General features: G+C 44.5%; 1 protein-coding gene across 1 annotated transcript in view; it reads left to right on the top strand.

Moving 5' to 3' along the window:
• Positions 1-267: 267 nt before the first annotated feature.
• Positions 268-20,633, top strand: part of LOC144818122 (betaine--homocysteine S-methyltransferase 1) — a 46,550-nt gene continuing 26,184 nt past the window's right edge. Inside the window, exons 1-2 of the mRNA XM_078675208.1 lie at positions 268-418; positions 11,381-11,513. Coding sequence (XP_078531334.1) covers positions 404-418; positions 11,381-11,513 — 148 coding nt within the window. The 5' untranslated portion in view covers positions 268-403. The remainder of the gene's footprint in view (positions 419-11,380; positions 11,514-20,633) is intronic.

Here is a 20,633-nt window from a genome sequence, read left to right as displayed (position 1 = left end):
ACAACCTACCCTACACTACACTACCTCAGCACCACAGTATGCCTTACATTGCCTTTCCCTGCGGAGTGAGCCCTAATAACGCTACGACCCCTTCTCTGCACTTAAATTAACCTATCAAACATCCCCAGGGTCATGGTCTACAGTACACCATTCGCCCGAAAAACGTGGACCCCCTGTAGGAAGCCAACCCCGGGGAGCCCACATTATATAGTATTACCCTCACGAGAGAGGGGCTCCGTTGCTGTTGCCTGTTCATTGGGGGTGGAGGATCCCTTCCAATCGCGAGCTGAGTCCGCCGGGATCCGCCCCGCTCGGTATAAAGGGAGGGTCCAAAAGCGCACTCTTTCTCTCCTGTTTGTACACTGGGACGTCGGGGTTACGAGGCTGACAGCGGGCGTGCAGGATGGCAGCGAAGAAAGTAAGCGAGTCCGGGACTTGAGCGGAGCGGCTGCCCTGCCCGCGATTGTTTAGCGTGGTGGGAGCACTGGAGCCGTTTACAAATGCGCAGGGCAGCAAATCTGGGCGGTTTGCGCAGATCGGGGTGGGGAGGTGGTTTGAAAGTGCGCAAAGCTAGTAATTCGCGAGTAGTGTTTGTGAGAGGTGCAAAAAAAAGTGCGTCATTGCTCGCTGGTAAATAAAGTGCGTGAGTGCGCGCTCTTGATATGCGTACTTCGGTTCATGGTATTCTAAAGAGGAAAAAAACGTGCCTGTTCAAAACCTTACCAGTTAGCCTGGGGTTTGTTCTTGGTAACTGTTATATTAAACTCTATTGTGGCTGTCCACGCGGTTCTGTAGTAGAAAATATCGTCGGTAACCACTCGTACTATTCTTGCTTGTAAATGAAGAATCGGATGCAAACCGTATTTTATAATTTATGGTTCTACCTGTTGACGGTCTCAATTATCTTTTTGTCTAAAGTTCATTTACTAATGGCGTACGTATTTTGCGTGCGTCTCTGTGACGGCGCAAAGCATTTCGTTTGATTTTACCTCCGCGTGGCACTGGATAGTCGGGGCGCATTCCTGCGACCCTGCATACTGCGGAGCTCTCTGCCTAGAGGGGGGAGGAAGGGGAATGCGATAAACTGGTTAACAGACGCCAATTTGCTGCGGTTTCTTCCTAACCTCGGGCTAATCCATTACCGCGAATTTCACCCATACGTGTAGACCTGATTTTTAAAGCTAAAAAACTGCTTTATTTTGGTTATCTCCCGCCTGAAATTGGCATTGCTTCTACAGAAGTCAGTGGAGTAAATAAATACTTTCTCCTGAGTGGATTTTTTAAAAACTTTTGTTTTCCTATTAAAATGTTGGCATGCATGTTGACTCGTGTCCATATGCCTGTTCCACTTGTATGATTTGGGGAGAATGTGCCATTCTCAGGAAGGCAATCTGTGCTCCAGCCCTACGTCTGCTGATGGCAGGAGGGGACCGTCGGTCACTGGGCCCCCTCCCGCGGATAACGAACGAAGACTCTCAAATCACTTTAAAATTGAACGGGGCCCTTAAACTTTAGCGGCAACGCTACTAAAACTACAGAGTATTGCTTCTCTGAATTCTTATCGTTTTTTTTGTAAATTAATGCAGGTTTAAAGTTTAATAAGGTTCATGCCACGATTATCTACTCGCCCTGGCGTTTATAATCTTTTGCATTATTACAGTCTTGAAAAACGGCCAAACGGGTCTAGAATGCTGCGTCCCGCCGGGTCTGCTTCAATTTCTGCAATATTGAATTTCAATCACCATCTCCATGATTGGTCGGCAGAAAAGGGATTATATGCAATGAGGACACCCTTTCAGTTTTTTTTACTTTAGTAAAGTTATCCATTTGTATGTAATTGATCCTTTGGCGTTGAACCCGGGTTACCAACAAGGCGCACTGCCCCTCATTTTTCTGAACAAAATCTGTTTGGTATTTAATCACTAGGTAAGCACATATTTGCAGTTCCTCTATTGGACAGATGGCAGTTTCCGGAGGTAAATTGACCCTTGTGGAATGCACTATGGCGGTATTCTTGGAAGCCCTTTATTCACAAACCCTCCTCACTTGACCTCCAGCTTTACCGAGACCTGGCACGACTTTCAAGTTGGTGTTAAAGTATTTGTGCACAGTAATGTTACCCTAAGTTATAGTTCGTTCGAGTATAGTTTTTAGCTCTTAAGACCTGGTTACTCGCAGGCTTTCTCCTGAGGCCAAAAAGTATGATCTGTTTGGTAACAGGGCCACGGAGTTTTGGCAGAGGGGGCAAAAGGTAAACAAAGCATGTACATGCACAACAGGTCGTGGATTTATTTTGAAGGGTTTCATTCCTTACTGCCATCTAGAGTGAGATACTTCTAGATAGAAGTAATACATGTGACTATACTGTTATCCTGTATCTGAGTTGCTGTAATTCTGCAACACCATGGGTTAAGTAAGCCCTCTCTATTTACTGCAGCACCCTTTGGCGTGTCAGTGCACAAAGGCAGTAACTTGGTTAATGGAATGAAATAGAATCTTAGGCCTTAAATCTCTTTATGCCTTTAGTCTCTTTGCTGTAAACCACGGGACCGCTTTGAATTGTGTTCTGTGAAAGTAGCAAGTGTCTTAAAACAATCCATGACAAAGGACCCCCAAGCAAGGTTGCACTTCACGGAGGTGGTTAGACGCAAACATGCAACCTCAATCACTAGACATTGGACAGTGAGAATGGTATGACCTTGGCACGGAGACTTGCCATTTAATCCTGGCTTTAACAAAATATATATTGGTTGGTAAATCTGTATTCAAAGTCTAGGCTGTCAACTGTCTCTGATGGAGTAGGTCCTGAGCAATTAAAGTCTCCCCATAGGAACTACTAAACCCCCAGTTGTGCAATGAGCAAGACCTAAACTATAAACCATGAGGCATGCTTTTTAATTAATCTCTGCCTTCCTTTGTGGCACCCTGTGTGTTCTTGGGTAATCCCTTTCTGAACACATTGGTAGGTCTGTCCTATTTATTTTAAAACGAGGAGTCATGCACTGTTTGTACTCCCGCTTAACTATATTGATAGTAAATCTTTCTTAAGCACCCTAAATTGTCAGAGTGATGAAGGTGGGTGAGCAACTGAAGGCTTTAACTAAGCTAGAGCCAGATGGTTGGCTCAGCTCAAAGGGCTTAGATCATTGGGTCTGAAACTGGCCAAACAAAGTATTAGCTTTCTTGTAAAATATAATTGAGATGCTCATCAAGTGGTTGAATGGCACAATTTGAAACCTGGGATTAAACCAGGCTTTCCTATATAACCAAATTATGATCCTAGGCAACTGTATTACTCTTTGCCTCCTCCTTATCGTACGAGATTACCGTAAAAAATCATTGGCAAGTCCCAAATGTCAGGGGATGCCTTGAAATGTGAGACCTGTTGACTATGCCAGTACTTGTTTTGTGTAACACATTGTGTAATGTCCCTCAAGGCAGGGAATGAGTGTAGTGCTCTGCTGTTTTAGTGCAATCTGTTGTGTCCCTTTCGAGCTCAAGAGGCTACAGCTCTAGTTGATCCTGCTGGGGGGTCAAGGGGAGATGGTTTGTAAATAAAGAGCTTCCAAGAATACTTTCATAGTACATTATAAAGCGTTTTACTTTGGGGAAACTGCCATCTTAAGATGTCCAGTAGAACTCCAATGTGACTACAGATTGCACAAACAGCAGAACATGCTAAACACATTCCATTCCTTGAAGAGGCATTACAGTTTATCAAAAACGACACAAACTGGGTACTAAAACACCAAATAGAACTTAAGGTACCACATTCTTATTCACCAATAGAAGCCTTCAACTTAGAAGGCCCCTATGTTCTAGCACTCTTGCTGTACATAGTACTGTTTCTTGTATTGCAGACTAAACTAACCAAGTCTGCCACTCGTACCCAAGCATTCAATTTCCATTGGCTCATTTTTTTCATTTTTTCAAACCATTTATCCTTTGCCAATTTCCCCCTCCCCGCCAACCGTCCTCCTTTTCACGCACATCTTGACTAGCCGTCTCTGCCCCTTTCATACACATGCTTTTGTCTTCCTACTTCACATCATCCTTCACGAATGATTCCTACCTTCCCTTGGAATCAAACCTTTAATTCTACAATCTTCCCTCCTGTCAGTCAAAGGTATGACTAAAATCCCTCACTTCTACCGTCTTACAATCTCGTTGATGTTAACAAACTGATTTTTTTGTTCTGCCTAGTGTAGTTTCTTTAGCAACTAGCACCCTCTTTGTACACGCTCACTAATGTGCCTTAGCAGCAACATTACTGATGCTGGGTCTATTATCGTGGTTGCTATGTCGGTTAGCCACGCAACAACTTGATACTGATAACTTAATTTTTCGGCTGTCTTTGACTGCTGAATTCGAACTACTCATCCTTAAAAGTTAATCTTTCAAACTTGTGTTCCCAACTTATACGTCCCGTGACTGCCAGATGTATATTTCTTTAAGGCCTTACACTCAGTACCACCCAGGAGGAGTTTGTTCATCTTTACAAACTTTTTTTTATGACTTAAATTAATTCACTACATTTTCATTCATAAATGCAGGACTGGCGTTCATACAGATTTCATATTAACAGCCTTCTTTCCTAATTATAGCCATCTTGAAAATCTACCCTAAATAACAAACTTTCCTGGAAATATCAATTGTCATTTTATTCTTGGGAGCAGCTGAGGTTCTTATTGCCTGCACCAGCCTTTTTTCCGTCTCAGTGATTCCATGCAGATTTTCTTGTGATAAATGTTACTTTGTAATGCAAATTCATAGTGAATATTCCACAAGTTCCTTCGTACTCCGTACTAAACATTTTTTGTTACTTGATAGATCTTGAAAGTACAGTACTCATGGTTATAGTAACTGGCATCAGCCTTAGGAAAACTGATCCTGTTCGAAAAATTGTTGTTAATAACTATTTCGGTCAAATGACCATAAAAGTGAACATAAAATACATCAGCACGAACAATAAAAGAATAGTCATAAAATGTTAAAGAATTAAACTAAGTTATCAGAATACAAGAAATAAAAAGCAATAAGTACAATAATTAAGTTAGAACGGTTTGTCTCCCCCAACCACATACTGAGTAAATAACGAGAAACTGCTAACACAATGGGAGGATGGGTATCATAGATCAGTATCCTACAGGCCTGTGTAAAATGCAAGAGTCCCAAATTCTTACAAATAGGAATCGGCCAACATTTTCTAATTGCAGAATAGGCAGGGCAAAAAAAAAATACATGAGTTACATTCTCACTTTTATAACTACATGCAGGGCAAACTTCGTTATTAGGTTTTAGCCATTTAGATGTAAAAGACCTAATGGGTAAAGTGCCATGCCTTAACTGGAGATATAGCTTTCTAGCAAGTGGGGGTTCAATTAGATCCATAAATTCCTCCGCTTTAGATTCTGGTTTAAGTAAGAGGAACTCGGATGTCAACATACCCAATGTTGCAGAGCTCGATCGCGTTTGGAAGTTCTACATACGTATCTGAGAAAGGAATTCATTCTTCGATATCCCTGGGCAATAAGTCTCGGGGGTTTCCCACAGTTCCAAAAGACCTAACCAGGTACTAACAGCACTAATGTGCTGGAGCCAAGGGATCGTTTTATATATGAGAAGAGACCAAATCTCAGAAAATTCCGCTCTAAGCGGCCAGTTCGGGGACTGACAACAACCTCTTCCGGTACATAATTGGTCTTGCACTTATGATCTCCTCTATTGGCACCATGCCAAGATCAAGTCTAAGGGGGATCAAAGGTGTACTAGGCGGTAACCCAACTAGGTTTCTCACAAAAGACTGCTCTACCTTTTTAAGGTTCATTATCTGCTTGTGCCCCCAAGTTCAGCCCCGTAAATTGCTGCCGTTCTAGCCTGGCGACAATATATCTCCAGAGCTGGGGACACCGGCCTAAAGGTTGAATCCCTAAACTTTACTTATACCCCCCGCAAGCTGGGATAACTTAAGTGTGCACTTAGCAATCTACGTGTTCCAGTCAAAATTCTCAGAGTAACACCCAGATAAACAAATGTTTTAACCCTTTCAAGGGGGATACCATGTAAAACCGGGTTTGGGCGTACCCGCTTAGGGGGGTTAAAAATCAAACTTAGTTTTTCCCAGATTGATTTCTAATCCCCAAAGCTCGCAAAACTCCACAAATCCATCAAGTGTTTTTTGAATGCCCGATCTAGACAACAGGGTGTCGTCTGCGAACATCAGAGCGGGCACTCTACCCGTAACCAATTTAGGGGCATCATTGTTTACCACGCCATTCAAATGTTCCACAAGGCCATTAATGTAGAGGTTGAATTGTGTGGGTGCCAACACGCACCCTTGGCGAACTCCTTTTTGGACAGGGAATTGGTCTGTGAGTTCGCCATGCCTGCCACACCTGACCTGGGCGAAGTTGTTTACATGAAGCCTAGATAAAACGGCTAATAAATAGGGTGGAAGTCCCAGGTCTGCTAGCACCTTCCACAATTTTTCACGCAGGACTAGATCAAATGCCGCCCGCAGGTCCACAAACACAAGATAGAGGCTTCCACCCTCCACCTTTGCTGTTTTCCAATACAGGACCTGCAGGCGGAATATCTGATCTAAGGTAGAGGTGCCAGACCTAAAGCCTGCCTGGAGTGTAGAAAAGATCCCATTCTCATCAATCCACCCGAGAATCCGGTCAAGGATGACCCTCCCCATCAGCTTTTGTGATGTATCAATTAAGCTGATGGGTCTATAATTGGAGGGGGTTAATGGGCCGCCCTTTTTTAAAATAGGCACAATTTCTGCTCCTAACAAAGTAGGGGGCAGGTCGTCTCCCTGCAAAATGCCATTAAATAGAACGACCAAGTAAGGGGCCCAGATTTTAGGTTGTGCCCTAAACAAATCCCCCGGCAATTTATCCAATCCTGGAGCCTTATTAGGGAGCAATTTACCTATAGCTGTCTCAACCTCAATCAAAGTAAAGGGTTCAACTGGGGCGAGGCATGTAGGGACTACCGTCAACCATCCACGCTCTTCAGCCCCGTTGACGCTTTGAGATTGCTGAGGTACAAGAGTACTAACAGGCAAACCATCAAACTCATAGGTGCCATATAGAGCACCAAAGTGGCTTTCCCAGATCGAAGGGGCAATATTGGGGGCAAGCCCACTGTCCAGTTGCAACAATGGACCAGAATAATTTGGAATCCTTACAACTAAGTGCAGGTGCCAACTCCTCCCACATTGTGGCCTCCCATTCCTTCTTAGCAACACAAATTGCCTTTTTATACATAATGCGATGCACCCTGATGGCCTCACTGTCATTGGTTTTTATTACTGTAAGCAAGGCCTTTGCCTTTTTGGCCATCCGACAGGAGGTATTAAACCATCGAAGGATCGTGGTCCGTGGCTGGTTTGCCCTTCTCACAGGGTACAAAATATCTTTTAATATGGCAAACAATTGATTATGTATTTCAGTTGCCCTACCCAAATGGCCGGATTTCCCCATCTCTTCAATGTGCGGAATAATGGTCTCCTATAATTCAGCAAGTTTACTAGTGGACGCTTGTAAGTCTGGCCATTTAACCCTTCGCCTACAGTTTTATTATTAATGGCACAGTAGCGCAGTGTTCAACCGGAGTTGAGCCTTTCAACCCAAAGCTCCCCGGTTTAAGGGACAAAACTAAGGCATTATGGTCGCTGTCAGATCTTTCAATGACTCTAAACTCATACAGCCTATCCCAGTGCCTAGCCTCAATGAAGATATAATTGATTACTGAGGTGTGGTTTAATCGATTAAAAGTATATATCTCCCTGGTCTATCGGGCTCCACCCTCCCATTACATGCTCGTAGTGATGTAGTTAACGCAAATGACTGCAATTGCAAAACAAGGGGGGTCCATACCTTGACCTGAGGAGTCAATGGCTCTGGAATGGCCCAAAGCGAGTCAACATCATCCGGTTCACCAAATTTCGGGTCCATGAGGGGCTCAAAGTGACAATTAAAGTCTCCACCCAGAATTAACACGGTGGAGGGGTCAATCGACTGAAGGTTAACAGTTTCGATAGCCTCGGACTCAAGGCCCCGCCTAACTGGCCTTGAGTATACATTAATCAAAGCAATATTTGGCAAGGTCAGCAATACACACTGGACATCCAATGAGTTAGTTAAGATTAGGGATGCCTTCACTCCCAGGTGCGTGCCAACCCATATAGACAACCCACCCGAGGGCCTACCCCTGTCACCCATGCTTGCCAAGATATCGTATGTTGCAAAGCCCTGGGCTATACTTTCTTTTAACGCCAAGTTTCTTGCAACATGCAAATATCATGTGTAGCCATAAAGGAACCCCACTCTGGAATGGGCAATTTACTCTCGAGTCCCGCCACATTCCAGGAGAGGATTTTAACTTGGGCAACAAACAAATCTTGCTTGGTCGGTTCACAGTCCAAAGAACCAGGAAGATAATTAGTAACAGAAGAGCTTGCATCTACCCCTTGCTCAGGCTCACAATTCAGTAGATGTCGATCTTCAGGATAGGAGACACTTGCGGACTGAGTGATTTGTTCTGGTACCAAGATTTTTTACTAAGGGGCTTAATTTTGCTTTTGCATCTAGATTGTCAGTAGTGGGTAGCATATTGATAGGCGGCCCCGTCTGTCAAACCCAATAATCAAAGCCTGAAAGGGCATCGAATCTATTTGCAACTTCCAGCGGGGTGAACGGTAACAGGTGGTCCATCCTCCTGTTTCTGTTTCTATAGCTCCTAAATGGTAGTGTCCCACCCAGGTACATTTTCAAAAGTCATAGGGTTAGAAGCATGCGTCATAAACCGATTATTAAAAGGTATAGAAGGGTTAGTCTGCAGGCAAGCTAAAGCCCCAGGGTACATTATAGGGGTCATTAGAGATCTCGGATAAAAAGAAGTCAATTCACAGGGAACGATGGAGTTACCGAGATTCCCTGGAGACCAATTTAGAAAGTATCTAACAGCTCCAGGATCTCTGAAATTGATAACAATTAGGTCCCCCTTTATGTCTTTTGCTCTGATTCCCAACCACGGGAGTAGCCGGACATGCAGGATATCGCCATTAATATTATAAGGAAGTGGTCGATTTTGTCTGAGCATGGTTTTATTTTTTAACTGAGAACCCCTCTTACCATCTGCTAGTATAGTGACTCCCGTAAGAACAACTACAAAAGGAACTGCTTTTAGAGGTAATTCAACTTGACGCCCCCTATGGTTCACTGCCCTAACGGGGCTGGTACCTCCCCTCTCATCTCGCATATGTCCTTTATACTTTTTTTTTTTCCTCCCTGCTGGACTTCACTGGCAACAAGCAGTGCCGAATGTTGAACTAAATTAGGGGGTATTGCCCTGTGGTGTTTAGGGTTTGTGGGCTTGTTAATTTTGTTTACACCCTTATGAGCAACAGGAATGGGAGATAACACTATGATTGCGGGGGGCAGCGCCGGCTTCGCAAGGTCCTTGATTAACCCAGCATTGTTACTAATAGCCAGCTCCAAATTCCCCAGCCGTTGCTCCACCCTATTCAACCTCTCTATTATAGGTAGTATAAATGACCTAATTCAATGTTCCATACTTTCCAAAGGAACAGCAGACAGTGCTTCCTTTGGCGGACAATATAGAGGAGTGACCAAGCCTGGGTGAGTTAGTACAGCTATTATAGGGCCTTTTGGAGTTGGTACAGTTGCTGTAGGGGTCGTTAAAGTTGGCTCAGTTGTTATAGAGGCCTTTGAAATTGGCCCAGTTGTTACAGTAGCCTTTGTGGTTTTACCAAAGTCAGAATGACTGATCTTGCTGCTTTGCGGATCACCACCCCTCTTTCTTCTTTTACTTGGTGGTGGACCATGAACTTTGGGCATCGCTAATATCTTAGCCTTCTTTTTGATAGTCTCAACTACTGGTAAAGGTGGCTCAACTATCACATCTACTCCTATGGTAGAATTACCAGGGAGAGATATAATGTTCGTATACATGTCATTGGACATATCAAGCAGAGGGGACATATCTCGCAAGAGCATAGGAACGCTATCTATAGATAAAGGGTCCTCATTTTCAATATGGGAGCTTACATCAAGTGGAGTGGTTTGTTGCAAAGAATCCAAGGGAGGTCTATTTTTCATACATCCAACAGAGCGCCGTCACTCAGCCCGGCGCTCTCCCTTTCTATATCTGGAGCAACCTTAGTAAAGTAGCTATCTAGTATACCTTTACTAGTTCCCCCTACCTTTACGGGTATGTTTTTCAGGATTCAAAGCCATGGTAAGCTAGCAAAATGTACATACAAATAGTCCTTTGTAACGTGTTGTATAGGCCCAGCCCAGCCTCCTCTTGCCGGCCACAGACCTCTGCCCGGTGACGCGCGCGTCCCTGGACGCGAGGGAGCTCCGGATGCTTTAAGCGCCTCCCGGCGCGGTAATGGCCGTTGGTGGGCGGGCTGATGTCCGTGGTGCGTTCTGGGGGCTGTTGTTTCCCCCCCCCTCCCCCTCAACGGCCGCGGTGATGGAGGATGCGGCGGCGGGGGAGACCAGGAAGCACAGCCCTCAGCCCAGGACAAAAGCGCAAATGGCAGGCAGAAGATGTCAGTTCCCACAGCAGCAGGTGTAGGGTCCTTTGTAAATATTCGTGGCCAGCAAATGGACGTTACGGAGCTCCCCTCAAAATATGTATCTGCCTAAATTGAAGAGCACGGAGTTTATTGCTGCTGTTAAAGGCATAGATTTGGCCATAAAGGCTGAGTGGACATTGTGTATGCTAAATCAAGCTTTCAATTTCAGCATCTCCTTTTGTAAAACGGGGGAAATCCTAGTGAGATACCACAGATCTAGACTATCTTACCAGGGCGCAAAGTTTTGAACCGATGTGGAATGTAAGGTGTTTAAATGTAAACAATAGTATGCAGGCAGGTGCCCAACAAGATGAATATCTGCATCTCTATTTCATCACTGTGACGTAGATGTGTCCTCCTGCAGCTAAAGGTTGGTTTAAACTACTCCTCTGAGTAGTTGTGGAGCATCGGGCAATGTTGACAGAACTATGGAAACTGTCTGCATTCCAGAGACTAGCTCTGTCCTCCGAATTGATTTTAATTCTTTCAGTAGCAAAAGTTGGTTAGCTTTTTATTTAGAATTTGGGTATAGTCTCCTTGCCCTCAAATAGCTAGTCTTGCATGGATGGTGCTCTAGGAAAGGGGCATTTCTTAGGATAAGGCCAAACCTAAAATATTTCCCAGGCTAGTTGCTCTAACGGATTTTTCAGTGTTAATTCTATGCCTACTTGGTTGTGTAGCACTGCAGTTGTAAATTTTAAACCGTTGTTGGTGCAAATGTTTTGTTGGTTGCTTTAACTTTCACAATGTTACTCTTTTACGCAGGGTATTCTGGCCCGTCTGGATGCTGGCGAAATAGTAATTGGAGATGGTGGTTTTGTGTTTGCATTGGAGAAGAGGGGTTACGTGAAAGCTGGACCATGGACCCCAGAAGCTGCAGTGGAGCACCCAGAAGCAGGTTAGGATCCTATGAGTTGTTACACTAGCAATTGCAATGGACTGCAAACGAGGGTTTGCACACTTGAGGTATCGAATCAGCATCCAGACTGTAAAGTTCATTCAGACTAGCCTTTCCATCATTTGTAGGCTATGGACTGTCACATGCAAACTTGTGACCACATACATTTCTCCAAAGCTACAATGAGTAGGTTGAAAGGTTGCATTTTATTGTTCAATTAATTTAAATAGTTACAACATACTACATTTGCCATGTATAAAGAAAGTTAAGACTGAATTTGCTACTAGCTAAAAAATAATCTAAGCAATTGTCCGTGGTAGAACTAAAGTGCTGGTGTGAAGGGGTTACTCCTGTGTCTGGTGGCCTGGTTTGCACGTCTTATTAAAAGGACCCTATGCCCAATAAAATGTTTATTTTATGGTGACTAGTCATGTAAAACATAATTTTCCTTGTTTGTGTGCCAGTACCTGGATTAGATTGTTCCTCTAGTCTTGGTCTTTTTTTGTTCCCTTGTGTGCCTGGGATTTGTAATGAATTTATTTTGAAAGTTTTATATAGCGCGGACAAGATCCTTGCAGATATCAGAGCGCTTTACAAAGAGAAGTACATGAGGGAGCATGGTTAACAGATAAATCAATAGGTCAATTAATACAAATAGGTGGCAACTAATCCCAACATGACATGAGTACAAAATGGTACAAATAGGTGGCTACAAAGCCAAACATGTGAGTAATAAGACAGTTCATACAAATAATCAAAAGGGTCAAACATGTAGGATAGATCGGTGCAGAGTACTAACAGTGGTCAAGATAATAGTTCAGGTGTATTTAGCCATGAGGATAGCTTTTACTTCATTTTTAAAGAGTGTGGTGGAAGAGATAAGCCTGGTTTCGGGCGGGAGAGAGTTCCAGATTCTAGGCGCCATTCCCGAGAAGGAGCGCTTATATGTTTTTTCCTTCCGGAATCTTCGAGGTTTCAACAGAAGATTGTTTGTGCCTCTGGTGTTTCTAGCTCCTCCAGAGATTGTCAGTTTCTGAGCGAGGTATCCGGGTGAGTTTAGATGTACCGCCTTGTGTCATGCAGGCGATTTTCAGATGTATTCTTGCTTCAAATGGCAGCCAGTTCAGGGATTTCAAGTCAGGGGTAATATGGGAGTGTTTTTTTGACCCAGTGATGAGTCTCGCTGCAGCGTTTAGAGAAGCTCTTAGGGGTGCGGTTGTAGTTAGGGGGAGACCACAGAGGGCGATGCTGCCGTATTCAATTCGAGGGATGACTAGTGCTTGTACTGCGGTTTGGAAGTCTTTGGCTGGGAGGTAGGGTTTAAGTTTCCTCAGAGTGTTGATCTGGAAGTTTGCTCCCTTTGTTGCCTTGCTGATATGTTGCTGCATGTTCAAATTGGTGTCGAGTGTTATGCCTAGGGATTTTGCTGAGTCCACGATGGTGGGTTGGACATTGAGTGCGGTTAGGTCTTTAAGCCAAATTTGAGTGGTGGAGACCTTCGCTGGAGGTGAGATCAGAAGGAACTCTGTTTTCAGGGCATTGAGTTTGAGATGATTATCTGCCAGCCAGGATTGGGTGCATCTGATCGTTGAGTTCAGGAGCAAGATGTCCTTGGGACTGTAATTTGAGATAAAGTTGGGTATCATCTGCGTACATGTGAAAGTGTACATTGGATGCTTGTAGCAAGGTGGTGAGCGGTTCCATGACTAGGTTGAACAGAGTTGGGGATAGAGAGGATCCTTGGGGGGACACCTAGCGTTACGGGTATTGGCGCAGACATCAGGTTGTTGCTCTTGAATTTCTGCGACCTGTTGTGAAGAAAGGAGGTGAACCACTTGAGAACAGTTCCAGATAAGCCCATTCTTGTGTTTAGGAGCTCAAGTAGATTCTCATGTTTAACGGTATCAAATGCTGAGGAGAGATCAAGGAGGATGAGGAGGCAGGTGTCGTTATGGTCTAGCATTTGAAGTGCGTCGTCAATTATGTGAGTCATAGCCGTTTCTGTACTGTGCCCTGCTCGGAAGCCTGACTGGTGCGGGTTGAGGAGATCAAATTGTTCAATGTGTTTAGACAATTGTAGTTGTGCGCATTTTTCCAGCAGTTTGGCGAGCGTGGGAATATTGGTAATGGGACGGTAATTGTTGAGATCAGAGGGGTCGGCTGTAGGTTTCTTTAGGAGAGGTGTGACCTGACCAACTTTTAGGGAGTCAGGTATGCTTCCTTGTTGGAGAGAGCTGTTGATGATTTTAGTCCAGAGAGGGATAAGAAAGGGGTAAAGTCTTTTACTGCTGCAGCAGGAAGGGGGTCCGTGAGGTGATTGGATGGTTTCAGGGTGCTGAGCAGTTTGCCAATTTCTTCTTCTGAGTATGTGCCAAAGGTTGACCATGTGGCATTGTTTTTTGGTTCAGTGGCTGCTAGGCACTGGGGTTTGGAGTAGAGGCTTGCGTCAATGAGGAGATCGCTCTTTATGTTGTCAGTTTTTTGGGTAAAGAAAGCAGCGAAGTCTTCACATGATGGTGCCTCACGCGCAGTGATGAGTGGTTGGGGTTGATCCTTGGATTGTGATCTGATTAGCTCAAACAGTTTTCTCGGACAGTTTTTTGCTTGGTCGAGCTGGAGGCTGAAGTCTGATTTTGAGCGTTTTATTTTCCTGAAGTAGGCGTTTCTCTTTTTCTTCAGATTTTTTAGGTGCATTGCCGAGGGAGCTGATCTCCAGGTACGCATGTATGATAATGAATGTATGATAATGAATGTATTCCGAGGCAGGACTCTGTATACGTTGTAAACACAGGACTCCTATTTTGATGACTGATTAATCGTAGTCACTCTTGCTTGTTGGCCGACTGGTTACATCTTGTGACTTTAATGGTTTGTGTCAGTGCAGCCCTAATTTCAGCTATGAATTTCCCTAGTCGGGCCACAATTTGTGCCGTTGGGCAAAGAAGCACAGGTCTGAGACTTCTCTGCATCGTCTGAAGCCATGAGACCTACAAATTGGGAGTACCAATCAGTGCTGCTCTCTTGCCAACTTTGGGCAGCAACACAACAGATGAAGCAAAGATTCACAATGGTAACTACAAAGACAACAGGCGATTGAGTTGTCTCTTGACGGGCCCAGGATGGATTGAAATTTTAAAACTGGGCAGTGCGAGCAGTCTTGTGTAGGTGGTTCTCTACCAAGCCAGGACTATCAAAGCTTGCTCAAAGTATGGCTGAGATTTTCCCAGGATGTCGGAGGCGTCCAGTGTGGAGAGATTGGGTAGGAAGTGTAGACTTTCCAGGTCCCTTTCGAAAGATTCTCTTGACCTGTGTTCACTGTCTTTTTCCAGGCTATGGCTGGGATACCAAAGTTGTGCATGTTTTGGGCTTCTATTTCGAATTCAAAGATTGTTTTGAGCTTTCACTGAGGTTGCTGAGGCACACAAAGTTAATATGTCCCCATAGCAAATTATATCTGGGCAGACGAGTCCCACCTCCAGCCTTACCCTGGCTCTCCTGGTCTCTCGGGGGTGCTAGAACCTTCTTCTAGGCAGATTTTGAGCTTCATGAGGAGCTTTTTTAAAGCGCCGGGAAAGACTAGTACTACATTGAGTACCAAAGTGTACATACTGTTCTCTAGCATGACTCCTTAATGTAGCATGACCTGCTGGTGTACGCAGTCAGCCTCTTTACTTAAAAGGTGTTTGAAGGTGGAAACTTAACAACTTCACTTGAGTTATTAGTGTTACTGGGAGGAGTGTCAAGATGACTCCAAGCCAGATTAAATAATAAAATCAGAAGCAGGTGGGCGCACCTATGTCACACTAACACACTTGTGCACCCCAATGATCACCATAGCTATGTGGCTAATTGAGTGCCTGGTGGTATATTACTTGTAAACCCAGCAGGTCCAGTGTGATGTCACTGTAACCAGATCATTCAGTGGCTTGATGCAAAAGCTTGAATGCTGTAGTTGGATTCTTGGATGCCTGAAATTGGGTTGCTCCCTAGTGGGAGTTGAGTTGATTTGCTGGCATTAGTTGCTTTTGCCTGCTGTCTGAATTTTATCCTGTGAAGAGTTGTCTACCCTCATGGAGCCTTTGCATTGTCTATGTTGGTAGTTCTTTACCTGTGCCCCGGGGTCCCCAGGAGGTCTGTAATGACTACTCAGTAGGTCCATGACTGCTCAGAAAATTAAATGGATGAATTAAACTTGTATAAAGAGGCAACAAATGGATGAATTAAACTTGTATAAAGAGGCAAAATGTAAAAACCTGTTAATGTACATATTACAAAGTAAAATGGTGGGGGGGGATCTTGCACAATTAAAAGTGTTGGGAGGGTCCACAGAAGCCAAAAGGTTAAGAACCACTGTTCTACCTAGACCTTTTGACACCTGGTAACCTGAATGGCTCCTTTCTCTACCAGTTAAGCCTCTGGCTCAGCTGCTCTTTAAATTCTACATGTATGATGTGATGTCAAGAAAAGGCCTCTTGGATCTGACAGACTAAAACACTCAAAGTGGGGATCTCGACTGGCAGGGGAGCAGTTGGATGTTGATTCTAGGTCTAATCCTGTTCTGCATTTCAAAGCAGAACATGTTCTTGCACAAGTTAAATGTGATGGCTTCACATTCCACCTTTTTGTGAGATTGTGCATTTCCCAACAAGGTAAATATATTCAATGATTGCTTCTTCACTGATTTTTCAGTTACTCTTTCCCGATACTCGTGCATTAACATGCCAGCCAACTCCAGTAGGACCATAAAGTTGCTGCCTGTCTCAGTTGGCTTCGTTTGCATGTCACTGATTACTTTTGGCTGCTCTTAAAGCTGTGTATGTGTAACACTTCCATGGCGTGTACTACAGGCTGCACGTGGCATAGCTACTTATTTTCTACAGACCAGTCTTCGAGCAACTAACCACAGAAATTGCTTTAAGATTACTTGAACCCATGACCCCCTTCTTTAATAGACAGATCAGTGAAGTATTTAATTCTGTTTCCAGTTTTAGACTTTGCTCCCAATTGTGCCTGTTCCTTAATTCCTTCCAAAAATGTTTCTGGATCACGCTTCACTTAGAAGTGCATGACTATACATCTGCCCGAAGGTCCATTTTGAATGTAACTCATTGGAATGGACGTCTGCTTTGTGAGTATGTCCAGCAACCTGCCCTTCTTTGAGACCATTCATTAGCAGCAGGTCTTAAATACTCACTGGCAAGCTGACAACACGCAGATTCCAAGATGGCTACAAAAGCAAGCCTGGATGAACTCTCTCCTAGGCTCAAGAGGGCTTAAACAGCCTAAGGGGAAGTGTACAGATGTCCTCTAGAACTAACATTCATAATACAATGGATGATCTGGATCGGGCTAATTTTGTTAAATGAACAAGGACACCATAAAACGCAAAGTATGTAAATAAACAAATTGGCTATAGGATAGTTTAGGACTGTTTATAGAATAGCCAGGCCATTACGTTACCTGTGAGGGAGGTAATCTAAGAAATGGAAGCCTTCTTTTGAAGTGGCAGTTCATAATCAATTTTATTTACATTCCAGATAGCTCTGTAGCCATTGATTTGCTGGTTGCTCGAGCATGATTGCACAACCAGAGACAAATGTGTATCTACAATGGACCATGCAGTGACCACTAATGGTGTTATATAAATTAGTCTACGGCACCAATTCATAATATTAATCATTCTCCGTCTTTTTCAATCAGTGACTGTTCATACCTTATGGAATAATGTAATGGTAATCTGGGGAATACATGGTTGGAGCACATATAGGTTTCAAAATTGGAGAGCTGTTCTAAAAATGTGCTGGGAAAAGCAGCTGGGAAGCTATTGTAGCTTACAAAACTTGCTGTTTCCAAGGGTGTCGTGCAATTACTCAAGTGCTGAAATTGCCCATTTCCATAATCTAAACACCATTCAGGGCGCTGCAGTTACAAGCATGAACCTTGTTGTCATAACATATATGCACTATGTGGAGCTATTTTTGATGCACAGTAAGTTATTTACTTGGACTAGTTTTACCCTGTTTGTCTGGCTACAGACTACATGATTTGTAGCCTGTTTTCATATCCGTCAATATCCATCTTTCTTCGGTTAGATGTATGACCATCCAAGCTCATAAGATACCAGTTTATATACAGCAATGTATAATTAAGACCGAAGGAGTGAAATTTACGTTTCAGAAAGACTAATCATGCAGTATAACATCAGCACTTTAAATTCATGATGCATAACAAAGTTTAACACTACGAAACAAATTGCTGGAGACTCATGGCACTGAAAGAGAACCAAGCCCTGTTGGTGCTAACTAAAAGATCTTTAAGTGGGTAAACACATTTGGATCTATAGACTGCATACAGTGGGCAATATACCAAGAGCTATGTAGTTTGGCTGGAGGTCCCGTCACAGTGGCAAGGAGGCAAAGAAGCGAACCACGATCCTGTGACTTGGAAGGCCCATAAAGAAGGAATTGCTGTGAAACTGAAATGTTAAATCTGAGATCTTTTGATGCCTAAAAGATGGGGCTCCATCCATGCCAGTGCACGTTGAACAAGCATTTACAATGCAATGGTTTCGCCTTTGGAAAAGTTAGAGCTACAAAACTCTTCTGTCTCATTCTGTACTACAGGCACACGGACAGCGGGAGGGGGGCGGGCAGGCACACGACCGCGGGAGGCACATGGACAGCGGGAGAGGGGCGGGCAGGCACACTGACAGCGGGAGGGGGGTGCGGGAACGAACGGGCACAGTGTGTGAAGTGCGTGAGGGAAAAACAAGGCTCTCCACAAATCGCATGTAACTTCATCAAAGCTTCAGTTCATTATCCTTTTCGTTATTAACCAGTAATATTGTTGGCGTTAATATTAACAATTAATCACTAGCGTGATTTAGAATTGTTAGTAGTATGCTGGATTAATATTACAACAAGCCCAGTTTAACTACCATAGGGTTGAGCACGCATGTTTGCTGGCATAGCGCTCAGTGTCGCATGTCCAGTCTCGAAGCGCCGGAAGGAGATGCCAAGCCTGTCCATGCGTTTTGCAGCCCAGAGCACTCGGCCTCAGGCGGGAGACGGGCACGGGGCCCTCTCCAGGCACTGCCCAGGGCCCCCACCGAGAGGAGCCAGGCTGTGTCAACACGGCCCGCGGCCCGGGCCAGAGAATTCAGGTGGGGGGTTTTACTGGGGGGAAGAAACCACAGAGGGATGGACGCACGCCTGTGGTCACGACCAGTGCTAGACTGTGCTCCGTGAACAAATATCGAGTTGTATCGCGATAGGACGGTGCTTTTATAAGGCCAATAGTTAGGGGTGGGGTACATTCAGTGACGGGGGCGTAACGGAGCCGAGGCAAGGGTGGCAGACTTCTATGCATTGAGGGAGGCCTCCTCAACTTGTCAGCTTGAGTGTATAGGTATTGCCAGGGGCACCATCCCTTGCAGGGAGGCCTCCAAGGTTTCCTTACGCCTCTGACCGGTCACCCACACGTATGCCCCACGTCTGTGGGCCTCTCAGATGCATCGTCCTGGCATAATATGCATATTATACTATAGGACAGGTCACCTCTGGTCTTCAGTGTATAGAAAATGTTTCCCACTATAAAAGCGAAAGACACAAAATGATTAATTTGTGCTCTTAGGAAGGGGGCTACTGTTAGGCAAGGCATTCTCAAGGCTTTTATCTGCTCTAGAAGAAGAAACGCTGAGTTGGTTGCCCTCAGGACTCGCACAGATATCGGCAGCAGGCAGTCTACCTTCTGAGCTGTCTTGCCAGGCTGGATCTCTTCATAGGCTATTTACTATGCATTTTTAATGAAGGAGAACTATGGATGTCGGAAGTGCTTCTCTTATTAAATGCCGTGTCACAAGGTTTTGTCAGAGTATGCGCTGGGATCTCCGTGGAGATATACTGAGCCTATATTTCTTAAATTCATTTTTGCAGTAGCGCATGCTTCAGCTTCAGGGTTCTTTACTATAGTGCAGACTCTAAGGTACAAATACGGATTGTCAGACTTTAAGAGTAGGCCGAATATACGCAAATGGTACTCATAGATAGTATCTGTTAACTTTTTGTTTTTGTTTAGTGTGAATCCGCCAATACAGGCACACGGACAGCGGGAGGGGGGCGGGAACGGAGACACGAACAGCGGGAGGGGGGGCAGGAACGGGAAGACTGACAGCGGGAGGGGGGTGCGGGAATGAACGGGCACACGGAAAGCACTCACTTGGACCTGGACTTCCGGCGGCGGTCGGCCGCGGAATGACGAAAAGAAACCTCGACGAACACAAAAATAAACCCCGCCCACCGCCGCACTGACGTGTCCAAAGGGGCCAGATGAGAAAAATTCTCAAACGCCCATGAGTCGCCTCGCAGGATGACGGACGCCTCTGTTTGCCAATGGCTAGCGTCCATTTATGGATCTAGCCAATGGGAAACGGAGGCGGGACGAACATCCATACTGTTAACAAAAGTTTTCGCCTGGGCGGAGCACTGCGTGCTACGGCCAGGCGAAACCTAAAAATCTATGTCATGTTGGACTGATCATTAGCTTTTTCCGATCTTGACTCTTTAGGTTCTAAACTGAAACTTGATCAGCTCATAAAATGCTAATGTCATTTGTATCTACCCATCCCAGATCTTGCAAGGATATCTTAACCTACCATAACCACGGAATGGCCTGCGCATTACTTTGTTTCAGACGATCTTCATAAATATTGCGCATGATTTCAAATCCTGAGTGCCATATTTTAACCCGTAGCGTGATAGGAGCTAGCCCCAGGAAACCTAGCCCCCTTTTTTACTGTGCAGGTTCATAGTGGATCTCGGGAGCCCTAGGTCTAGACAAATGTGTGATGTTTGTAAAGATGTCACTGGGGCATAGCCCCACACCAACTCATGCATGGCCACTGACACTTACTTTTATATAGAATCACTAGTTCTTTCGGATTTGCGGCCCAATGTTTGGGTCAAATCTATAAAGCGCTTCACATACTACCACAGTGAGTTGTGACCTCTGGTTTGCCAGTCTATCCCAAGTCAATTCGCCGAAAATAAAATACCCAAATAACAGTCAACATTTTCATTATTTGCCTCCTACAAAGCACTTCCTAAAACAGGTTTTCAGACT

Source organism: Lissotriton helveticus, chromosome 2_1, assembly GCF_964261635.1.
Source record: "Lissotriton helveticus chromosome 2_1, aLisHel1.1, whole genome shotgun sequence".
NCBI lineage: Eukaryota > Metazoa > Chordata > Amphibia > Caudata > Salamandridae > Lissotriton > Lissotriton helveticus.
The sequence above is the reverse complement of the archived record's forward strand: the minus strand, read 5'-3'. Positions and strand labels throughout refer to the sequence as shown.